Genomic DNA, 23,612 nt, shown 5'->3' with positions numbered 1-23,612 from the left:
TCTCTCTCTCTCTCTCTCTCTTCCCTTCCATCTTCTCTTCTATCTTCCCTACATATGGAATTTAAAGCTACCCCGAGAGAGAGAGATGGAGGGAGAGAGAGAGTGTGCGTGCCAGGGAGACCTCCCGCTGCCAGTGCTCTCCTCATCTCTCTGTTAATTTTCCCTGCTCCATATGGCGTTACAGACAGTTCACCTGCAGGCTGTAGCAGAGCCCTGGTAGAACGGGTAGAGTGGCGGCAGAGCGCCGCTCGGCTTCAGCTCGCCAGGCGCAGCCGGCAGACGTCCTCGGGCCCAGGCTGTCAGCTGTCTACGCAGACGCCCCCTGTGCTTTCACCCTCCACGGTCTCCCCGACTGTGGCAGCAACACAAATAGAGAGAATGGAATCCATTGGAAACACCTGAGATTTGCACAGGCTAGGTGGTTTTGGGAGAATGGGGTCAGTTTTTGGGGCGGGTTGGGATGTGGGTGGATTTGAAGGGCAGAGGGGTGCTTTATGTTTTTGGAAAGAGCTGTTGTAACACTGTAAGGGGTCTCTGTACTCACCCTTTCCATTTTGAGGTGTGTGTGTGTGTGTGTGTGTGTGTGTGTGTGTGTGTGTGTGTGTGTGTGTGTGGACTATATGAGTTGCCAAGAGTATGCGTTAACAGTGGGGGTGGAGGTGGCGATAACCGAAACACACGCCATGGCGTTTTCATCCTGTGTTTGTCATTGATTAGAGACGGCCTCTTTAATTCCTCCTCACCCCATGTTGTGATCCATTTGCATTCGTTGCGAGGAGTTAATGGTGTTTTCTCACGGCTTGCTCTGAAAGTCTTTGAAGACAGCAGACTGGATGTGATGTGTATACAGCCGCCAGCGTAGCGCCACCCTGATTGATTTGAGCCCATTTTGGTTTTCCTTTTATTCATCTCCATTTTTAAATTGTTCTGCAGAAGAAGAAGAAGAATAACAGGAAGTAGTTCAAATATGTTTGATGGTGTATGTTGTTATGAAGTGATCACATAAAAATGTCAAACAAACTGTAGAGGGATTTAACAGATCAGTGATTGCACTCCAAGTGTTGAGTAATGTAGACTCTTTCGACACTATACCCATATTGCGTTGTGACATGGGGACTTTCATATGATGAAGTATCACATTTTCCAAAACTTTTGAATGCTTTATGCAGAGCCAGCCTTCACCCCTGTCTGAGAACGTTTTGTACTCGTGGTGTTCTGGCTATTGCTCCCCTCAACCCTGGAACATCTGCCTTCAGATCAACACAGCTGGTAAGATTTATAGAAGTAGAAGACCAATGGAAGTAATGAGTGTCTCCCTGTCTGTAGACTGTGCTGCATCTCTGAATGTGAGAACAGCTTCTACATGATGACTGAGTAGGAATACCATTGCTTGTAACCAAGCGTATGTCTATTTTGTTGTGATTGATGGCTGTGATGAAACGAGAGAGTTTCAAGACGGTTTCATCAGAAGGTTGACCTCGAGTATCTATCCGTTGCCTCGGAAATGTTGTTCCCTCATAAGTATTGGAGTCCATTTTGAAACCAAGACTTTTACCTCTGCTCTTATCTGGGGTTATTGTTCATGATTAGAGTTGTATAGCCTGAATGTGACACACAGAGCACTGTTGTTTTCCTCTGCAGGATTCAATATTCTCCAGTTTGTTGTCCACAGTAGTCATTTTCAAACCAAATCTGTATCAGAAACAACAAGGGGCTCATTGAAAGGTTATTGTCTTGTTAGACCGTAATCATCATCATGAAGCGCTGATTACCCCCAGGACAAATATATACTACATTGTGATGTGTAAATTAGATAATCAAGTTATGTCGTTCAATGACTATGTTAAATAGAAAGATGGGACAGAGTTGCTCCGCCTCACGTTGTTGACGCCAGATGAATTACCTCGTACGAAAAGAAGTCTTGACGAAATAAAGCTCAAAGAAGTTTGTCTTCCACGATCCTGAGCAGCTTGCAATTTTGTTTAGTAATTATTTCTGAATTAATTATTGTTGCCCGTAATGTGTCTGAATCAGGGAAAATGGAGGTAGAGGCCATGAAGGGGCCTCTTGATATTTACCAGGAGTGGAAAGCTGTCATTTAATTGAGAGAATGAATCAATAAGAGTTCGAAGGCATTATCAAAAGAGCCTACGAAATAAGCAATTAATTTACTAAACATAATGAGGCATCTAGCTCAAACAGAAGACCTTGTGTCTCTTATTAGCTATCCATTAAAAACATTCTCACTGTCTGACTATTAGAAACTCTGTTTCTGTGTTGCATATTGAGCTTTTCAGCCATGAAAGAAACTTCAAAGCCTGTTTTGTTATGTCTGAAGTAAAATAATTACAACTCTTGATGAACAAAGCTGGCATTTCAGGTCATTGGACTTTGATGTACTTTGTGTTGGAACCTGTTAGTTTTCTGTGGAGTGGTGAGGCATGATGGCAAAATAGTCTTTATAAACTGGGCGGTTCCAGCCCTGAATGCTGATTATCTGAAAGCCATGGTATATCAGACCGTATACCACGGGTATGAAAAAACATATATTTTTACTGCTCTAATTACATTGTTAACCAGTTTATAATAGCAATAAGTAAGTAAGCATTTCACTGTAATGTCTGCACCTGTTGTATTCGGCGCATGTGACCAATAAAATTTGATTTGATTTGGAATAAGGCACCTCGGGGGTTTGTGGTATATGGCGTTGCGTCGTGCCTAAGAACAGCCCTTAGCCGTGGTATATTGGCCATATACCACACCCCCTCAGGCCTTATTGCTTAAATATACTGAGCCCTTGTCATTTTGTAGTGCAAAATCCTTCTCATCAGAGATGACTGGGTAATTGTTCGTTTTAGTGTTCGACCATAGCCTCTTATTTTTAATTTTTTTGGAAAAACATTTACTTTTTTCCCCCTGTTTGAATGGAAATGTTTGCTAAGCCTGCAGATTCCTATTTGAAATGTACATTATGCACAATTCATTCTACAACCCTGCATCTTTAGACAACCTGGAGGGTATAGCAGGGAAGATGTACTATGAAATGAACATTGCTGAATCTCTCCCCCCTCCCCAAATGAGAGCAAGACTATTAACATTTGGCAGTTTTTATTATGTGAATGGTATTAACACATGCCCACCAGGGAAACCATCATGTTCTCCCAGTGATCATAATGTGTCCAAGTGTGTGCTTTTGATTATGACATGCTAATTACATATTGCCTCTCTCTCTCTTCTCTTCGTCTGGCTTTACAGATTCAGAAAAACCAAGGATCTTTAATGGTGAGATTTTATGGGTTTTTCGGGGGGGGGGGGGTGAAAAAACAAAAAGTAAGGGAGGGGGTGATACCCCCCTCCACCCCCGGCAGTGTTTCACTCTCGAGTAGATCCCTCATTTCAAACGTCCCACAAATTGCGTTTTTTCAATGAAATGATACAGCGGGCCTTAACTGCCAGTATTAGATTAGTTGCTATTATAGAGTAATAGAAACATCCGAGAGGCGATGGCTCTGCCGGAGCTTGGTGCATTTGATTAATCTAAATACCTTTTTATTACATTAGTGATTTTCTCTGCCACCGTACTGTCGTAACGTCGCGTGTAGGCTAACACTTCTCTCCTCTCTCCGTCTCCCCATTCAAGCCTCTCCAGTTACTGCAATGCATCGTTGATGAGGTGAGTCGGCGTCTTATGTGCTTTCTCTCCTAAAGTCATTCCTAATGGGGTGGAAAGCTTATATTTTGTTTCCTAATGAAGCACAGTGCTCAGACGGCTTCGCTCGCACTCGCTCACCCCCTCCGCCCCCCCCACACACAACTGCCTTGAGCCATTCCACACACACATACAGTACACGCTCAGGCTGCAACCAGCCTCTATAGACACACAAACACACACACACACACACACACACAGGCAGATCACAAATGCACGTATACACACACACAGACAGACGTGCACGTACTACTGCCTTGAACCATTCTATACACACACACACACACACACATTGATAGACTTACACACACACTGCTGCCTCAAGTTGTTCTGCTCCAAGGTTAGAATAGTTTTATGTCTTTATATTCGGTTTTTTTATTTCTTAGTTTTCCGATTTTTAATTTCAGTTAGTTTTCAGACCTGAATTGCTGTTTTTTTTATTTAGTTTTAGAGTTGTTTAAAATGATTTCTATTTGGTTTCTCACACACAGACCAGGGATAGAAGAGAATGGGAGGAAGCTTACTACACTGTATCAGCCCAAACAGATATTACTTCTTCACCCAGCTCTCTTTTACAAGCTTTTTATTACTTCATTTTCTGTTGTAGTCTAAGGTAGCAGGTTTTGCAGAATATATTATTGACATTTGCAATGAGCATCCCAGCAGGGTGTTGACACTCTAATTTCAGTCAATATTTTGATCTTAAATGATTTTTTTTTTTTTTTTATATGTCCATTTTTGGTTTCATTTCCTCCCCTTTAACTGCCCCTAATTGACTCATTGTATAACTTACAATGACTCTGTTGGAGAAGATCAGTATGAGCAAAGTGAGGTGTTGAATCACGACAAATAGTATTCCCTGACAAATAATAGGTTTGGCAGGGAATACTGCCAAAACACACACGTTCCAAAACAGACTTGATTGATTGGAGACAGTGTGTCAATTACAGAACATTTCCTATGATTTTCTACCTGCAGCAACACTAGTGGATACTGCTGGAAGTACCGGTAAAAGCACAGGGCCTCCAGAACTGGACCAAAAGGCAGGACCCTGCACATACCTAACTAGCTAACCCACCATGTTAAGTCTATGGGAATGCTAACAGGCTAACTTCAGCTTCGTAGTGCTTATACTATGTGGAAACACGTTTATTTGTATTTTATTTTTATTTCACCTTTATTTATACAGGGAATCCCATTTCAGCCCGGTATCTTTTTTCAATGGTGCCCTGTTTAATTGGTTTCTATATTTAATAGTTTGACAATTGTAATTCATATTTAACGACATCTCTTCCCTGGGTTTGCTTATGTGTCAATGTGCCGAATGTTGATCGCAACAAATATGTCCGTGCCCTTGTTGCCAGGCTACATAAGGTGAATATAGAGACACACTCAAGTGCTCACACACACTCACTCAAGTGCTTTAATACGCACACACACACACACCGGGCAGGGGTAATGTAGCATGACCAGTCTACAGAGCATAGAGGGTGTCAGGCCATCCAATATGTAGCATTAACCTTGACCTCTGACTCTTAGCAGCACATGTTCCCAGAACCTTGACACGCTTCCCTGTCCTACACACACACACCACACACGCACGCACATCAGGGTCAAGGGCAGTGTACCCCTCAGTGTACATGTAGTGCTGTGTATCAATCCTTTCTAGAATTATATATTTCAACAATGAGGATATTATGTAAAATATCCTACGAAATAAGTTACGACGTCAAACTGCAGTCGGGTTAAGACCCTGGTGAGGACGACGAGCACGCAGATGAGCTTCCCTCTGACAGTTTGTGCAGAAATTCTTCGGTTGTGCAAACCCACAGTTTCATCAGCTGTCCGGGTGGCTGGTCTCAGACGATCCCGCAGGTGAAGAAGCCGGATGTGGAGGTCCTGGGCTGGCGTGGTTACACAAGGTCTACGGTTGTGAGGCCTGTTGGACTTACTGCCAAATGATCTAAAACGACGTTGAAGGTGGCTTATGGTAGAAAAATGTACATTCAATTCTCTGGCAACACCTCTGGTGGGCATTCCTGCAGTCAGCATGCTAATTGCACGCTCCCTCAATACTTGAGACATCTGTGGCATTGTGTTATGTGACAAAACTGCACATTTTAGAGTGATCTTTGATTGTCCCCAGAACAAGGTGCACCTGTGTAATGATCAAGCTGTTTAATCAGCTTCTTGATATGCCACACCTGTCAGGTGGATGGATTATCTTGGCAAAGGAGAAATGCTCGCTAACAAGAATGTAAACAAATTAGTGCACAAAATTTAGAGAAATAAGCTTTTTGTGTGTATGGAAAATGTCTGCAATCTTTTATTTCATGAAGCATGGGACCAACACTTTACATGTTGCGTTTATATTTTTGTTCAGTGTAGTTTTTCTTCAGTGTGTGTGCATGTGCACGCAGCACTCCATTTCTTACCCTAGAACAAGGTTTCTCTGTCTCCACTCTCCTTTCCTCTTCAGCTCCACGCTGACATGCGCTAATAACAAAATGCCAGGAGAGAGCCCAACCCTACACACCCCAACCACACATTAAGCATACTACGCTTGTCCTTTACAGCGTATAGATTGGGTGTAATTAATAATTAAACGCTTGCAGTTGTAATGGGTTGACCCGGCTGAACTGTTCATTAGTCACCAAGGCAAAGGCATCACTCAAACTATTTTCTCCCTCGCCCTTCGCTGCTCTCCCCTGGCAGCGAGAGAGAGGTAGCGGGAGCTAGCGGCTAGCACCACCCTCCATTCTAGCAGACCAAGGGCTTGGAGAGGAGAGGAGAGGAGAGGCCCGGCTGGGAACTCTTGAGCTAGCGGCTAGCACCACCTCCATTCTAGCAGACCAAGGGCTTGGAGAGGCCCGGCTGGGAATGGGTTGAGAATGGGAGAGGGTGGGACGGTTGGAGACCCGTGTAGGAGGTAGTGGAGCCAGGAGTAATCAATTGCCACTGTCGCTCCTGCTGGGTTAGGATTGGTTAAAAATGGGATGGTATGGGCTGAACAGGACAGTGCCGGCTGGGATGGTATGGGCTGGGTTGGACTGGGCCAGGCTGGGATGGGCTGTAGTCGTTATGGCTGTAGCCATGCCTACAGTAGTAGTTATGGCTGTTACTAGGCCTACAGTAGTAGTTATGGCTGTTACTAGGCCTACAGTAGTAGTTATGGCTGTTGCTAGGCCTACAGTAGTAGTTATGGCTGTAGCCATGCCTACAGTAGTAGTTATGGCTGTTACTAGGCCTACAGTAGTAGTTATGGCTGTTACTAGGCCTACAGTATTAGTTATGGCTGTAGCCTGGCCTACAGTAGTAGTTATGGCTGTTACTAGGCCTACAGTAGTAGTTATGGCTGTAGCTAGGCCTACAATAGTAGTTATGGCTGTTACTAGGCCTACAGTAGTAGTTATGGCTGTTACTAGGCCTACAGTAGTAGTTATGGCTGTTACTAGGCCTACAGTAGTAGTTATGGCTGTAGCTAGGCCTACAGTAGTAGTGATGGCTGTAGCTAGGCCTACAGTAGTAGTTATGGCTGTTACTAGGCCTACAGTAGTAGTTATGGCTGTTGCTAGGCCTACAGTAGTAGTTATGGCTGTTGCTAGGCCTACAGTAGTAGTTATGGCTGTTACTAGGCCTACAGTAGTAGTTATGGCTGTTACTAGGCCTACAGTAGTAGTTATGGCTGTTACTAGGCCTACAGTAGTAGTTATGGCTGTAGACAGGCCTACAGTAGTAGTTATGGCTGTAGCTAGGCCTACAGTAGTAGTTATGGCTGTTACTAGGCCTACAGCAGTAGTTATGGCTGTTGCTAGGCCTACAGTAGTAGTTATGGCTGTAGCCAGGCCTACATTAGTAGTTATGGCTGTTACTAGGCCTACAGTAGTAGTTATGGCTGTTACTAGGCCTACAGTAGTAGTTATGGCTGTTGCTAGGCCTACAGTAGTAGTTATGGCTGTAGACAGGCCTACAGTAGTAGTTATGGCTGTAGACAGGCCTACAGTAGTAGTTATGGCTGTAGCCAGGCCTACAGTAGTAGTTATGGCTGTTGCTAGGCCTACAGTAGTAGTTATGGCTGTAGTCAGGCCTACAGTAGTAGTTATGGCTGTTGCTAGGCCTACAGTAGTAGTTATGGCTGTAGCCAGGCCTACAGTAGTAGTTATGGCTGTTGCTAGGCCTACAGTAGTAGTTATGGCTGTTACTAGGCCTACAGTAGTAGTTATGGCTGTAGCCAGGCCTACAGTAGTAGTTATGGCTGTTGCTAGGCCTACAGTAGTAGTTATGGCTGTTACTAGGCCTACAGTAGTAGTTATGGCTGTAGCCAGGCCTACAGTAGTAGTTATGGCTGTTACTAGGCCTACAGTAGTAGTTATGGCTGTTAGTATGCCTACAGTAGTAGTTATGGCTGTTGCTAGGCCTACAGTAGTAGTTATGGCTGTAGCCAGGCCTACAGTAGTAGTTATGGCTGTTACTAGGCCTACAGTAGTAGTTATGGCTGTTACTAGGCCTACAGTAGTAGTTATGGCTGTTGCTAGGCCTACAGTAGTAGTTATGGCTGTAGTCAGGGATACAGTAGTAGTTATGGCTGTTACTAGGCCTACAGTAGTAGTTATGGCTGTAGTCAGGGATACAGTAGTAGTTATGGCTGTTGCTAGGCCTACCGTAGTAGTTATGGCTGTAGCCAGGCCTACAGTAGTAGTTATGGCTGTAGCCAGGCCTACAGTAGTAGTTATGGCTGTAGCCAGGCCTACAGTAGTAGTTATGGCTGTTACTAGGCCTACAGTAGTAGTTATGGCTGTAGCCAGGCCTACAGTAGTAGTTATGGCTGTTACTAGGCCTACAGTAGTAGTTATGGCTGTTAGTATGCCTACAGTAGTAGTTATGGCTGTTGCTAGGCCTACAGTAGTAGTTATGGCTGTAGCCAGGCCTACAGTAGTAGTTATGGCTGTTACTAGGCCTACAGTAGTAGTTATGGCTGTTGCTAGGCCTACAGTAGTAGTTATGGCTGTAGTCAGGGATACAGTAGTAGTTATGGCTGTTACTAGGCCTACAGTAGTAGTTATGGCTGTTGCTAGGCCTACCGTAGTAGTTATGGCTGTAGCCAGGCCTACAGTAGTAGTTATGGCTGTTACTAGGCCTACAGTAGTAGTTATGGCTGTAGACAGGCCTACAGTAGTAGTTATGGCTGTTACTAGGCCTACAGTAGTAGTTATGGCTGTAGTCAGGCCTACAGTAGTAGTTATGGCTGTTGCTAGGCTTACTGTAGTAGTTATGGCTGTAGCCTGGCCTACAGTAGTAGTTATGGCTGTTACTAGGCCTACAGTAGTAGTTATGGCTGTTACTAGGCCTACAGTAGTAGTTATGGCTGTTACTAGGCCTACAGTAGTAGTTATGGCTGTAGACAGGCCTACAGTAGTAGTTATGGCTGTAGCTAGGCCTACAGTAGTAGTTATGGCTGTTACTAGGCCTACAGTAGTAGTTATGGCTGTAGCTAGGCCTACAGTAGTAGTTATGGCTGTTACTAGGCCTACAGTAGTAGTTATGGCTGTTGCTAGGCCTACAGTAGTAGTTATGGCTGTTGCTAGGCCTACAGTAGTAGTTATGGCTGTTGCTAGGCCTACAGTAGTAGTTATGGCTGTAGCCAGGCCTACAGTAGTAGTTATGGCTGTAGCCTGGCCTACAGTAGTAGTTATGGCTGTTACTAGGCCTACAGTAGTAGTTATGGCTGTTACTAGGCCTACAGTAGTAGTTATGGCTGTTACTAGGCCTACAGTAGTAGTTATGGCTGTAGCTAGGCCTACAGTAGTAGTTATGGCTGTTACTAGGCCTACAGTAGTAGTTATGGCTGTAGCCAGGCCTACAGTAGTAGTTATGGCTGTTGCCAGGCCTACAGTAGTAGTTATGGCTGTTACTAGGCCTACAGTAGTAGTTCTGGCTGTAGCTAGGCCTACAGTAGTAGTTATGGCTGTTACTAGGCCTACAGTAGTAGTTATGGCTGTTACTAGGCCTACAGTAGTAGTTATGGCTGTTGCTAGGCCTACAGTAGTAGTTATGGCTGTAGCCTGGCCTACAGTAGTAGTTATGGCTGTAGTCAGGGATACAGTAGTAGTTATGGCTGTTACTAGGCATACAGTAGTAGTTATGGCTGTAGCCAGGCCTACAGTAGTAGTTATGGCTGTAGTCAGGAATACAGTAGTAGTTATGGCTGTTGCTAGGCCTACAGTAGTAGTTATGGCTGTAGCCAGGCCTACAGTAGTAGTTATGGCTGTTGCTAGGCCTACAGTAGTAGTTATGGATGTAGCCAGGCCTACAGTAGTAGTTATGGCTGTTGCTAGGCCTACAGTAGTAGTTATGGCTGTAGCCTGGCCTACAGTAGTAGTTATGGCTGTTACTAGGCCTACAGTAGTAGTTATGGCTGTAGCTAGGCCTACAGTAGTAGTTATGGCTGTTGCTAGGCCTACAGTAGTAGTTATGGCTGTAGCCAGGCCTACAGTAGTAGTTATGGCTGTAGCCTGGCCTACAGTAGTAGTTATGGCTGTAGTCAGGGATACAGTAGTAGTTATGGCTGTTACTAGGCCCACAGTAGTAGTTATGGCTGTTGCTAGGCCTACAGTAGTAGTTATGGCTGTTGCTAGGCCTACAGTAGTAGTTATGGCTGTTGCTAGGCCTACAGTAGTAGTTATGGCTGTAGCTAGGCCTACAGTAGTAGTTATGGCTGTTGCTAGGCCTACAGTAGTAGTTATGGCTGTAGCCAGGCCTACAGTAGTAGTTATGGCTGTAGCCTGGCCTACAGTAGTAGTTATGGCTGTAGTCAGGGATACAGTAGTAGTTATGGCTGTTACTAGGCCCACAGTAGTAGTTATGGCTGTTGCTAGGCCTACAGTAGTAGTTAGGGCTGTTGCTAGGCCTACAGTAGTAGTTATGGCTGTAGCCTGGCCTACAGTAGTAGTTATGGCTGTAGTCAGGGATACAGTAGTAGTTATGGCTGTTGCTAGGCCTACAGTAGTAGTTATGGCTGTAGTCAGGGATACAGTAGTAGTTATGGCTGTTGCTAGGCCTACAGTAGTAGTTATGGCTGTAGACAGGCCTACAGTAGTAGTTATGGCTGTTGCCAGGCCTACAGTAGTAGTTATGGCTGTAGCTAGGCCTACAGTAGTAGTTATGGCTGTAGCCAGGCCTACAGTAGTAGTTATGGCTGTTGCCAGGCCTACAGTAGTAGTTATGGCTGTAGCTAGGCCTACAGTAGTAGTTATGGCTGTTTCTAGGCCTACAGTAGTAGTTATGGCTGTAGCCAGGCCTACAGTAGTAGTTATGGCTGTAGCTAGGCCTACAGTAGTAGTTATGGCTGTTACTAGGCCTACAGTAGTAGTTATGGCTGTTACTAGGCCTACAGTAGTAGTTATGGCTGTTGCTAGGCCTACAGTAGTAGTTATGGCTGTAGCTAGGCCTACAGTAGTAGTTATGGCTGTTGCTAGGCCTACAGTAGTAGTTATGGCTGTAGCCAGGCCTACAGTAGTAGTTATGGCTGTTACTAGGCCTACAGTAGTAGTTATGGCTGTTGCTAGGCCTACAGTAGTAGTTATGGCTGTAGCCAGGCCTACAGTAGTAGTTATGGCTGTTACTAGGCCTACAGTAGTAGTTATGGCTGTTGCTAGGCCTACAGTAGTAGTTATGGCTGTAGCCAGGCCTACAGTAGTAGTTATGGCTGTTACTAGGCCTACAGTAGTAGTTATGGCTGTTGCTAGGCCTACAGTAGTAGTTATGGCTGTAGCCAGGCCTACAGTAGTAGTTATGGCTGTTGCTAGGCCTACAGTAGTAGTTATGGCTGTAGCTAGGCCTACAGTAGTAATTATGGCTGTAGCTAGGCCTACAGTAGTAGTTATGGCTGTTATGGTTGAACTATTTTGTTGTAGCTGGAGGTGTGTTCGGGGGAGAGCAGGTGTAGCTGGAGGTCTGTTCGGGGAGAGCAGGTATAGCTCTCTCTCTCTCTCTCTCTCTCTCTCTCTCTCTCTGTGTCTCTCTCTTCAAACATACATAACTCACCTCTGTTTGGGAGGACAGACGAGGACATTTGGCCTCGATTCTCTAAAACTCTAGAACGAGAGAATCTCCCAGTTCCATGAATCCACACATCGCTCCTGCTGTCACACTCTCGTTCATTTATCTCTGTGTCTCTCCTACTTGTTGAGCAGCAAAGCACTAACAAGAACTCTGCTTTAATTTCCCTAGCCCTGTAATTACGGATCTCATTTTGCCTGATAATTGCGCTGGGCCAATGACATGTATATTTACTGCTCGGTGTGTGTGTGTGTGTTATAGGGGGTTGAGGTGTGTGTGTGTGTGTGTGTGTGTGTGTTTAACGGTGCTCAGAGAGAAGACACACGGACCGTGGCTTTCATCACCGTGCTCATCTGGGAACGCTATACATCAAAGTCTGCCGCTGTCCTCCTCAGCTGGGGCCATGAATACATACATGAGTGTGTGTGTTTTGTGTTTTTGTGCGTGTGTGTGTGTGTCTGAATTTTCAGGTGTGTGTACTGTACAACAAATTCATGTTTGTTTGGTGTGTGTGTGTGTGCCAGCGTATGCGACACAGTACAACTCTGCAGGGGAAATAGTTTGGCGCTCTCTCTAAACGGCGTGTACGCTGAAGCATTTCGCCTGTAGTGCTGTAGGGCGTGTGTGAGATATTACTCATCCAAGCAGCAGCAGCACTAGGAAGTAGAGTGATATTAGAATAAGCCATTCCTTTGTTAATTTAAATAGGTGCATGTATCATCATTTGGTGGGTTCTGTGATCGATATGTCAGGAATAGCTGTAGCTCAGCTGGTAGAGCACGGCGCTTGTAACGCCAAGGTAGTGGGTTCGATCCCCGGGACCACCCATACACAAAAATGTATGCACGCATGACTGTAAGTCGCTTTGGATAAAAGCGTCTGCTAAATGGCATATTATTATTATTATTATTATTATAAACAGTTCAATCCCCCTTTTTGACTGAACACCTTTTTTGGCTGTGCGTGTGTGTGCGCATGTGTGTGTGTGTGTGTGTGCGCGGGTGTGTGTGTGTGCGCGTGTATGCGTGTGTGTGCGTGTGTGTGCGCGGGTGTGCCGTACAACCAAAAGAAGGCAGCTGCTCAAGCTCTGTTACACATTTATTTGGTCACTAGACCATTTATAGGCTTAATTTTTTCTCTCTCACTCAAAAACACACATTACAGATATTATTTTGAAATGTTTAAAGTTTCATTGTCACATGCACAAGAGTACAGTGAAAGGCCTTTCCTGCGAGCTCGTTCCCAACGATGCAGTAATCAATATCGGTAGTAATCAATATCAGTAGTACTAATATCAGTAGTAATCAATATCAGTAGTAATCAATATCAGTAGTACTAATATCAGTAGTACTAATATCAGTAGTAATCAATATCAGTAGTAATCAATATCAGTAGTAATCAATATCAGTAGTACTAATATCAGTAGTAATCAATATCAGTAGTACTAATATCAGTAGTACTAATATCAGTAGTATTATAAAGTAAAGTAGACCAAAAACACAGGAGAAATAGAAATAAGAAGAACAGGAGAAAGTAAGTCAGCTACATACAGGGACAGTTCCAGGGTCAGTAGCTATATACAGGGACGGTTCCAGGGTCAGGAGCTATATACAGGGACGGTTCCAGGGTCAATAGCTATATACAGGGTCAGTTCCAGGGTCAGTAGCTACATACAGGGACAGTTCCAGGGTCAGTAGCTACATACAGGGACAGTTCCAGGGTCAGTAGCTATATACAGGGACAGTTCCAGGGTCAATAGCTATATACAGGGTCAGTTCCAGGGTCAGTAGCTACATACAGGGACAGTTCCAGGGTCAGTAGCTACATACAGGGACAGTTCCAGGGTCAGTAGCTATATACAGGGACAGTTCCAGGGTCAGTAGCTATATACGGGGACAGTTCCAGGGTCAGTAGCTATATACGGGGACAGTTCCAGGGTCAGTAGCTATATACAGGGACAGTTCCAGGGTCAGTAGCTATATACAGGGACGGTTCCATGGTCAGTAGCTATATACAGGGTCAGTAGCTATATACAGGGACAGTTCCAGGGTCAGTAGCTATATACAGGGTCAGTTCCAGGGTCAGTAGCTACATACAGGGACAGTTCCAGGGTCAGTAGCTACATACAGGGACAGTTCCAGGGTCAGTAGCTATATACAGGGACAGTTCCAGGGTCAGTAGCTATATACAGGGACAGTTCCAGGGTCAGTAGCTATATACAGGGACAGTTCCAGGGTCAGTAGCTATATACAGGGACAGTTCCAGGGTCAGTAGCTATATACGGGGACAGTTCCAGGGTTAGTAGCTATATACAGGGACAGTAGCTACAGTTGAAGTCTGAAGTTTACATACACCTTAGCCAAATACATTTAAACTCAGTTTTTCACAATTCCTGACATTTAATCCTAGTAAAAATTCCCTGTCTTAGGTCTGTTAGGATCACCACTTTATTTTAAGAATGTGTAATGTCAGAATAATAGTAGAGAGCATTATTTATTTCAGCTTTTATTTATTTCATCACATTCCTAGTGGGTCAGAAGTTTACATACAATCAGTTAGTATTTGGTAGCATTGCCTTTAAATTGTTTAACTTGGGTCAAATGTTTCGGGTAGCCTTCCACAAGCTTCCCACAATAAGTTGGGTGAATTATGGCCCATTCCTCCTGACAGAGCTGGTGTAACTGAGTCAGGTTTGTAGGCCTCCTTGCTCGCACATGCTTTTTCAGTTCTGCCCACAAATGTTCTATAGGATTGAGGTCAGGGCTTTGTGATGGCCACTCCAATACCTTGACTTTGTTGTCCTTAAGCCATTTTGGAACAACTTTGGAAGTATGCTTGGGGTCATTGTCCATTTGGAAGACCCATTTGCGACCAAGCTTTAACTTCCTGACTGATGTCTTGAGATGTTGCTTCAATATATCCACATAATTTTCCTTCCTCATGATGCCATCTATTTTGTGAAGTGCACCAGTCCCTCCTGCAGCAAAGCACCCTCACAGCATGATGCTGCCACCCCCGTGCTTCATGGTTGGGATGGTGTTCTTCGGCTTGCAAGATCCCCCTTTTTCCTCCAAACATAACGATGGTCATTATGGGCAAACAGTTCTATTTTTGTTTCATCAGACCAGAGGACGTTTCTCCAAAAAGTACGATCTTTGTCCCCATGTGCAGTTGCAAACCGTAGTCTGGCTTTTTTATGGCGGTTTTGGAGCAGTGCCTTCTTCTCGTTTTACTGTGGATATAGATACTTTTGTACCTGTTTCCTCCAGCATCTTCACAAGGTCCTTTGCTGTTGTTCTGGGATTGATTTGCACTTTTCGCACCAAAGTACGTTCATCTCTAGGAGACAGAACGCGTCTCCTTCCTGAGCGGTATGACGGCTGCGTGGTCCCATGGTGTTTATACTTGCATACTATTGTTTGTACAGATGAACGTGGTACCTTCAGGCGTTTGGAAATTGCTCCCAAGGATGAACCAGACTTGTGGAGGTCTACAATTCTTTTTCTGAGGTCTTGGCTGATTTCTTTTGATTTTCCCATGATGTCAAGCAAAGAGGTAGGCCTTGAAATACATCCACAGGTACACCTCCAATTGACTCAAATGATGTCAATTAGCCTGTCAGAAGCTTCTAAAGCCATGAAATTTTTTTCTGGAATTTTCCAAGCTGTTTAAAGGCACCGTCAACTTAGTGTATGTAAACTTCTGACCCACTGGTATTGTGATACAGTGAAATAATCTGTCTGTAAACAATTGTTGGAAAAATTACTTGTGTCATGCACGAAGTAGATGTCGTAACCGACTTGCCAAAACTATAGTTTGTTAACAAGAAATTTGTGGAGTGGTTGAAAAACAAGTTTTAATGACTCCAACCTAAGTGTATGTAAACTTCCGACTTCAACTGTTAATACAAGGACAGGTCCAGGGTCAGTAGCTATATACAGGGACAGGTCCAGGGTCATTAGCTATATACAGGGACAGTTCCAGGGTCAGTAGCTATATACAGGGACAGTTCCAGGGTCAGTAGCTATATACAGGGACAGTTCCAGGGTCAGTAGCTATATACAGGGACAGTTCCAGGGTCAGTAGCTATATACAGGGACGGTTCCAGGGTCAGGCCTTCCTTTCACACAATCTGGTATCGAGGTCCTGGATGGCAGGGAGCTCGGCTCCAGTGATGTACTGGGCTGTCCACACCACTCTCTGTATAACTATGCAATCGAGGGTGGTGCAGTTGCCATACCAAGCAGTGATGCAGCCAGTCAAGATGCTCTCAATGGTGCAGCTGTATAACTTTTTGAGGATTTGAGGGCCCATGCCAAATCTTTTCAGCCTCCTGAGGGGGAAGAGGCGCTGTCATGCCTTCTTCACGACTGTTTGTAAGTGTGTGTGGACCATCGGGTAACGGATGGAGGGGGAGCTATAGAGGGGGAGGGGGGGTGGAGGGGGAGCTATAGAGGGGGAGGGGGGGGGGGCAACATCCACTGGGCCTGGCCTGTGCTCTCCACACACATTCACATGAAATATACACACACACACGAAATACACACACATTTCCTCACACGCAGACAGCGTGGTGAAGAAGGCGCAACAGTGCCTCTTCAACGTCAGGAGGCTGAAGAAATTGGGCTTGGCCCTTAAGAAAGGGAAAATGTACCTCCTTATGTTCCGATTCAGACACAAGACTGGGATCGTAATAAAACAGCGTTCTGATTTGTGGCTCTTAGAAATGTTACTTGTGCTCCTCATATGTAGGAGTGCTGCTTTAAAGTTCTCAAATGTATTCTTAGTCTTTGACTATCAAACTGTAACAAACTACCTTTATAATATGATTATAATAAAGTTTTCATTTGTATTTATGCCTCAAACACATTTTATATCGTGCCATTGCCAAGTAAAAAATATTTTTTTTATATACTTTTAAATATATATACTTTAGAGGGCATTAATGTAAAAATAAATAACAGTTGCAATCTGATGGTAAAATGTTTCGCCATTTCACGGCGAAATCTCCTTTTCTATTTTTATTCGGTGGAAGATGACCCGTGCCGCTCACACTTGTGCTCACCCGAACCCCCCACTGATTCCTAAAGGAGATGGTTTTCCTTGACTCCATTGTGCTCCTCTAACAATTGGTGGGGTTCAGGTGCAGCTACCTCTTTTTACTAAGGAGACGGGACAATGTACTGCAGCTTTTAGAAATACCCTCCTTATCAAGGTCGGCTTTTCTCTGCGTAATGTGTTTTAATAACTAGAATTAAATGTAGTTCAGGGTTTGGGGTTTCTCCGAATTGTGGTTTTGTGTTCTAGATCAGTGGATACAGATCAAGGCGCAGTGATTGTGAGGAATTGGGATTTTTAGATTTGTGTAATTAAATCTCTAATTTAGGTTATATTTCAAGTTATTCATATGTTGATTAGTAATGTTTGTCAAAGTGGATCTATTCAACAAAAATAAGAAATGGGTTTAGCTCATAGTGACAGATTTGAAATCTGACATCACACATGGTGAGATTCTTTTTTTCCTAGCTTCCCTGTTATGCTGTACTGTGCTGTCTAAGTTGTCCCATTGTGTCCTTGTCTTTCTCCCAGGACCCTCCTATTCTTCCTGTGGGTCAGTTCACCCAGAAGTTTGTCCACTTCATCACACAGTGGTGAGTCTAATTTTATACATTTTAGTCATTTAACAGATGCTCTTATCCTCAGCGATTTACAGTTAGTGCATTAATCTTAAAATAGCTAGGTGAGACAACCCTTATCACCTCTCTCCTCCACCCTCACTCCCTTATCCTCTCTCTTCCCCCCACCCTCACTCTCTTATCCTCTCTCTCTCCTCCACCCTCACTCCTTTATCCTCTCTCTCTCTCCCCCACCCTCACTCCTTTATCCTCTCTCTCTCTCCTCCACCCTCACTCCTTTATCCTCTCTCTCTCTCCTCCACCCTCACTCCCTTATCCTCTCTCTCTCTCCACCCTCACTCCTTTATCCTCTCTCTCTCTCCCCAACCCTCACTCTCTTATCCTCTCTCTCTCCCCAACCCTCACTCTCTTTCTCTCTCTCTCTCCTCCACCCTCACTCCCTTATCCTCTCTCTCTCTCTCCACCCTCACTCCCTTATCCTCTCTCTCTCCTCCACCCTCACTCCCTTATCCTCTCTCTCTCCTCCACCCTCACTCCCTTATCCTCTCTCTCTCTCCTCCACCCTCACTCGCTTATCCTCTCTCTCCTATCTCTCTCTCTCATCCCTTTCTCCATCATCTTTCCCATCAGCCTTTTGATTTGTTGGTTTCAGCTGAACAGGAAAAAAAACGAAAAACAGAAACCTAATACATCAACAAATTCAATATGTTTAAAAATGAAGTTAAACAATTGGATAGTATGCATTTAATTTGCCAACGACAGACCGCAAAGATTTTTTTTATCCATTGTCTTTAGTACACTAAATGCGATCGTTCATATGAATTTAGTAGGCTGTATTTTTGAACTTGATGAATGTCATGTAGGATGTGCATTATCACTGTAGCGCCCTCCACTCTCCTGTGTTTGTTAATGGTGTTGGGTGGTAATGGGGCAGCCAGCACAGAGACAGGATAACAAGGACAGGCCATATCCCAGTATACCAGGCTCTCCAGCAGGACAAATGACCTCTCTGATTGGTTTCTCTACTGTAGCAGCACAGCACATCACAATATTTACACTGACCATGTCTCTCATGGTCTGTTGGCCCCCTGTTACCCAAATGCTCTCTCAAACAAACACACAAACACACACACACACACAGCAGGGGGGAAGCACCCCATGGTGCCGACCTACAAGCCAAAAACAGGACCATTCCAGTGTGTGTTTCTGCATGTGTATGCCCTTGTACGTGTGTCTACACAACGCCAGCTGTTGTTTACCTATCTCTACGCCTTATTTACTCAAACAGGCCAGGTCTCTGTCTCTCTTCTCCGCGCCCGCCCCAACCCTGGCACCTGGTTGGCACTGCCACCTCCCAGGCTATTCTTAGAGGTCCCTGTCCTGTCCCTGGTCCCTGCCCGCTGTGATTCATCACGCAGTAACGCGGTTAGCTCCAGACGGGCCTCTCAGGAACCACAGACTAATCCTTCACAGTCCCCTATGTAGGTCGCCCTGACAAATCTACAGTCCACATGCTCAGGACTGGCAGGGTCCTCATACAGGGTCAATGACTATTTGGGTACTTAGTGTGTGTGAGCTGGGACTGGTGGTTAGTGGTGGTGATGAAGATGATGATGATGATGATGATGATGGTTTTGATCGTCTTTATTATTCAAATGATAGTAGGCCAGCACACACACACACACACACACACAACATCGAGGAGACCTCTTCCATGATGAGTATGGACTGGTTGTCCGCAAATGTTGTTGTAAAATGGTACTAGCCATACCGTTTGCATAGTGTTGGGCTCATGTTGTAACAAAAGCACCATTGGGACAATCTGGCAATTATGCTTGTCAGGTTTGTCAGTAATGTCCTTGGATGCTCATTAGGAACAAATGCTCATTAGGAATTACTTATAGAAAAATGTAACTAATGAACCAAAAAATGAAATAGTCTTACCTTCAAAAAGTGATCTGTATGCTTAAACAACATTGTGATAAAACTGTGCTGTTTTCTCTGTTCAGCATGAAGAGACTCCCCAAAGAGAGACCTGCTCCCAACAACCTTATGGTGAGTTACTGTATTACAGACTATAGAAACCTCCTAACAACCTGATGATGAGTTACCATATTACAGACTATAGAAACCTCCTAACAACCTGATGATGAGTTACCGTATTACAGACTATAGAAACCTCCTAACAACCTGATGATGAGTTACCGTATTACAGACTATAGAAACCTCCCAACAACCTGATGATGAGTTACCGTATTACAGACTATAGAAACCTCCTAACAACCTGATGATGAGTTACCGTATTACAGACTATAGAAACCTCCCAACAACCTGATGATGAGTTACCGTATTGCAGACTATAGAAACCTCCCAACAACCTGATGATGAGTTACCGTATTACAGACTATAGAAACCTCCTAACAACCTGATGATGAGTTACCGTATTACAGACTATAGAAACCTCCTAACAACCTGATGATGAGTTACCGTATTACAGACTATAGAAACCTCCTAACAACCTGATGATGAGTTACCGTATTACAGACTATAGAAACCTCCCAACAACCTGATGATGAGTTACCGTATTACAGACTATAGAAACCTCCTAACAACCTGATGATGAGTTACCGTATTACAGACTATAGAAACCTCCTAACAACCTGATGATGAGTTACCGTATTACAGACTATAGAAACCTCCTAACAACCTGATGATGAGTTACCGTATTACAGACTATAGAAACCTCCTAACAACCTGATGATGAGTTACCATATTACAGACTATAGAAACCTCCTAACAACCTGATGATGAGTTACCGTATTACAGACTATAGAAACCTCCTAACAACCTGATGATGAGTTACCGTATTACAGACTATAGAAACCTCCTAACAACCTGATGATGAGTTACCGTATTACAGACTATAGAAACCTCCTAACAACCTGATGATGAGTTACCATATTACAGACTATAGAAACCTCCTAACAACCAGATGATGAGTTACCGTATTACAGACTATAGAAACCTCCTAACAACCTGATGATGAGTTACCGTATTACAGACTATAGAAACCACCTAACAACCTGATGATGAGTTACCGTATTACAGACTATAGAAACCTCCCAAGGTTATGGGACTGAACCAAAACATGACTGTAAGAAGATATCACACAGACATATCTTTCTAGACATGAGTTGAATGTCCCCTCTTCCCCCAATGAGTCTAACTGAGTCTGTCTCACTCCAAGTGGGAACTTGATGGGCTTCTCTGATCTGGCGTTAGCCCACAAGGGCACAGCAATTTGCACCAGCTGCCTTTTAAGAGCTGTGACAGGGAAGGGAGAGACTGTGGTTGTGTGTGTAGATAGACACTGTTTGTGTTTGTGTGTGTGTGTGTGTTTTGGGGATGGGTGTAAATGCAGAGGTGCTAACCGAGTGTGTGTGTGTGTTCTCACACAAGGAAGAGGAATTGAGAGGGGAGAAAGAGAGCTGAACACTCAGACCCATCTCTCCCTCTTTCTCGCTCTCTCGCTCTCTCTCTCCCCTCTTTCTCTCTCTCTCTCTCTCTCTCTCTCTCTCTCTCTCTCTCTCTCTCTCTCTCTCTCATCCTCTCTCTCTCTCTCTCTCTCTCTCTCTCTCTCTCTCTCTCTCTCTCTCTCTCTATCCCTCTCTCTCTCTCTCCATCCCGCCCCTCCCCTCCCTCTCTCTCTCTCTCTCTCCATCCCCGCCCTCTCCTCTCTCTCTCTCTCTCTCTCTCTCTCTCTCTCTCTCTCTCTCTCTCTCTCTCTCTCTCTCTCTCTCCTCTCTCTCTCTCTCTCTCCCTCCCTCCCTCCCTCTCTCCCTCTCCCCCCCCTCTCCCTACCTCCCTCTCCCTCCCCTCTCCCTCTCTCTCTCTCCCTCTCCCTCCCTCTCTTAGAGAATGCATTGATCTCTGCTTAGTTTAGTTCTGTCAGTTAGTTAGTTAGTAGGACATCCCATGATCATCAACACTGTAGAACTAGTATGTTAGTCGTTAGAGGAGACATCCCATAAGACAGTCAAACAGACAGTCAGACGACAACAACCAAACAGACTGTACATATCCCAGGACACCTAGGCATCACTAACAGCCACTAATGCTCATACCATAAAACCCCACAGCGGGAATGACGTCAATAAAATCCAATAAAAGCCATATCAATAATCAGAGGGAGCCGCGTCCCATCCGCACCCACCATCCATGCCAAGCTGATGAGCGATGAGAGCGAGCCGATGGAGGCATAATCGTAAAGAGACACAATTTGCCGTGTCTTCCACCGGCTCTCCTGGAGGAATAAGGCCGTGAAGATAATAACTATTAGTGAACGACGGTACTTTGTAGTGGGGATTCCAGCTGTGGCGAGCTGCATTAACATACAGATAGAATGTGTATATAGACTGTTAATATGTACACGGTGGTGGGGGGGGCGCGTGAGACAATCAGACCCTCGCCACAGAGGCACGCGGCCGTGACCTCATCTCGCGCCTCATCACGGAGAACGGAAATGAAGGGCCTGAGGGGAGAAGGACACAAAACAGAGGAGAGCGAGAGACACAAAACAGAGGAGAGAGAGAGAGAGAGAGAGAGAGAGAGACAGAGACTTGTTGCCGTTTTCCCAGACACAGATTAATAAAACGAGTCCTGGAATAAAAAACCATTCTAATAGTGATTCTCCATTTAAAGTGCTTTTTAGTCTGATCTAGTCTTAATCTGTGTCTGGGAAACCGCCTTCATGTTATAAGAAGTCCTAATAACGGCTTACACTGACTTTAAGTCCACAGCTGGTATGTTTCATAGCTAAGCTGAGCTAACTGGTCAACCCAGAACTACACTGGGAGACCTAACATTTATGAAAGGGAAAGAACCTGTTAAATTGACGAGTCAACAATGAAGTGTCTTACTCTGTTGTCTGTTCTCATCAGGTCAACATCAGGGTAGAGAGTCAGTCAGTCCACCAGCTCATTAGGTCAATATCAGGGCAGAGAGTCAGTCAGTCAGTCACCAGCTCATCATGTCAACATCAGGGCAGAGAGTCAGTCAGTCACCAGCTCATTAGGTCAACATCAGGGCAGAGAGTCAGTCAGTCACCAGCTCATCAGGTCAACATCAGGGCAGAGAGTCAGTCAGTCACCAGCTCATTAGGTCAACATCAGGCAGAGAGTCAGTCAGTCACCAGCTCATCAGGTCAACATCAGGGTAGAGAGTCAGTCAGTCACCAGCTCATTAGGTCAACATCAGGGCAGAGAGTCAGTCAGTCACCAGCTCATTAGGTCAACATCAGGGTAGAGAGTCAGTCAGTCACCAGCTCATTAGGTCAACATCAGGGCAGAGAGTCAGTCAGTCACCAGCTCATTAGGTCAACATCAGGGCAGAGAGTCAGTCAGTCACCAGCTCATTAGGTCAACATCAGGGCAGAGAGTCAGTCAGTCACCAGCTCATTAGGTCAACATCAGGGCAGAGAGTCAGACAGTCACCAGCTCATCAGGTCAACATCAGGGCAGAGAGTCAGTCAGTCACCAGCTCATTAGGTCAACATCAGGGTAGAGAGTCAGTCAGTCACCAGCTCATTAGGTCAACATCAGGGCAGAGAGTCAGACAGTCACCAGCTCATCAGGTCAACATCAGGGCAGAGAGTCAGTCAGTCACCAGCTCATCAGGTCAACATCAGGTAGAGAGGTCAGTCAGTCACCAGCTCATTAGGTCAACATCAGGGCAGAGAGTCAGTCAGTCACCAGCTCATTAGGTCAACATCAGGGCAGAGAGTCAGACAGTCACCAGCTCATCAGGTCAACATCAGGGTAGAGAGTCAGTCAGTCACCAGCTCATTAGGTCAACATCAGGGCAGAGAGTCAGTCAGTCACCAGCTCATTAGGTCAACATCAGGGCAGAGAGTCAGTCAGTCACCAGCTCATCAGGTCAACATCAGGGTAGAGAGTCAGTCAGTCACCAGCTCATTAGGTCAACATCAGGGCAGAGAGTCAGACAGTCACCAGCTCATCAGGTCAACATCAGGGCAGAGAGTCAGTCAGTCACCAGCTCATCAGGTCAACATCAGGGTAGAGAGTCAGTCAGTCACCAGCTCATTAGGTCAACATCAGGGCAGAGACTCAGTCAGTCCACCAGTCAAGTGTGAGCTGAAGCTGAAATCAGCATGGCTATGATCATGTTTCGTGTGTGTGTCCCTCTGAATG

General features: G+C 44.9%; 1 protein-coding gene across 2 annotated transcripts in view; it reads left to right on the top strand.

The window, feature by feature from the left end:
• Positions 1–23,612, top strand: part of map2k5 (mitogen-activated protein kinase kinase 5) — an 83,133-nt gene that overhangs the window by 49,879 nt on the left and 9,642 nt on the right. Inside the window, exons 18-22 of one of the 2 annotated variants that reach the window (XM_084154204.1) lie at positions 3,256–3,282; positions 3,641–3,673; positions 17,357–17,418; positions 19,413–19,458; positions 21,319–21,941. In XM_084154204.1, coding sequence (XP_084010330.1) covers positions 3,256–3,282; positions 3,641–3,673; positions 17,357–17,418; positions 19,413–19,458; positions 21,319–21,330 — 180 coding nt within the window. In that variant the 3' untranslated portion in view covers positions 21,331–21,941. Of the gene's footprint in view, positions 1–3,255; positions 3,283–3,640; positions 3,674–17,356; positions 17,419–19,412; positions 19,459–21,318; positions 21,942–23,612 lie in introns of those variants that run through there. The other variant, XM_084154203.1, reaches the window with a different exon arrangement.

The sequence above is a fragment of the Coregonus lavaretus genome (assembly GCF_964263955.1).
Source record: "Coregonus lavaretus genome assembly, chromosome: 37".
NCBI classification, from domain to species: Eukaryota; Metazoa; Chordata; class Actinopteri; order Salmoniformes; family Salmonidae; genus Coregonus; species Coregonus lavaretus.
This window is presented reverse-complemented; position numbering and strand designations above follow the sequence as displayed.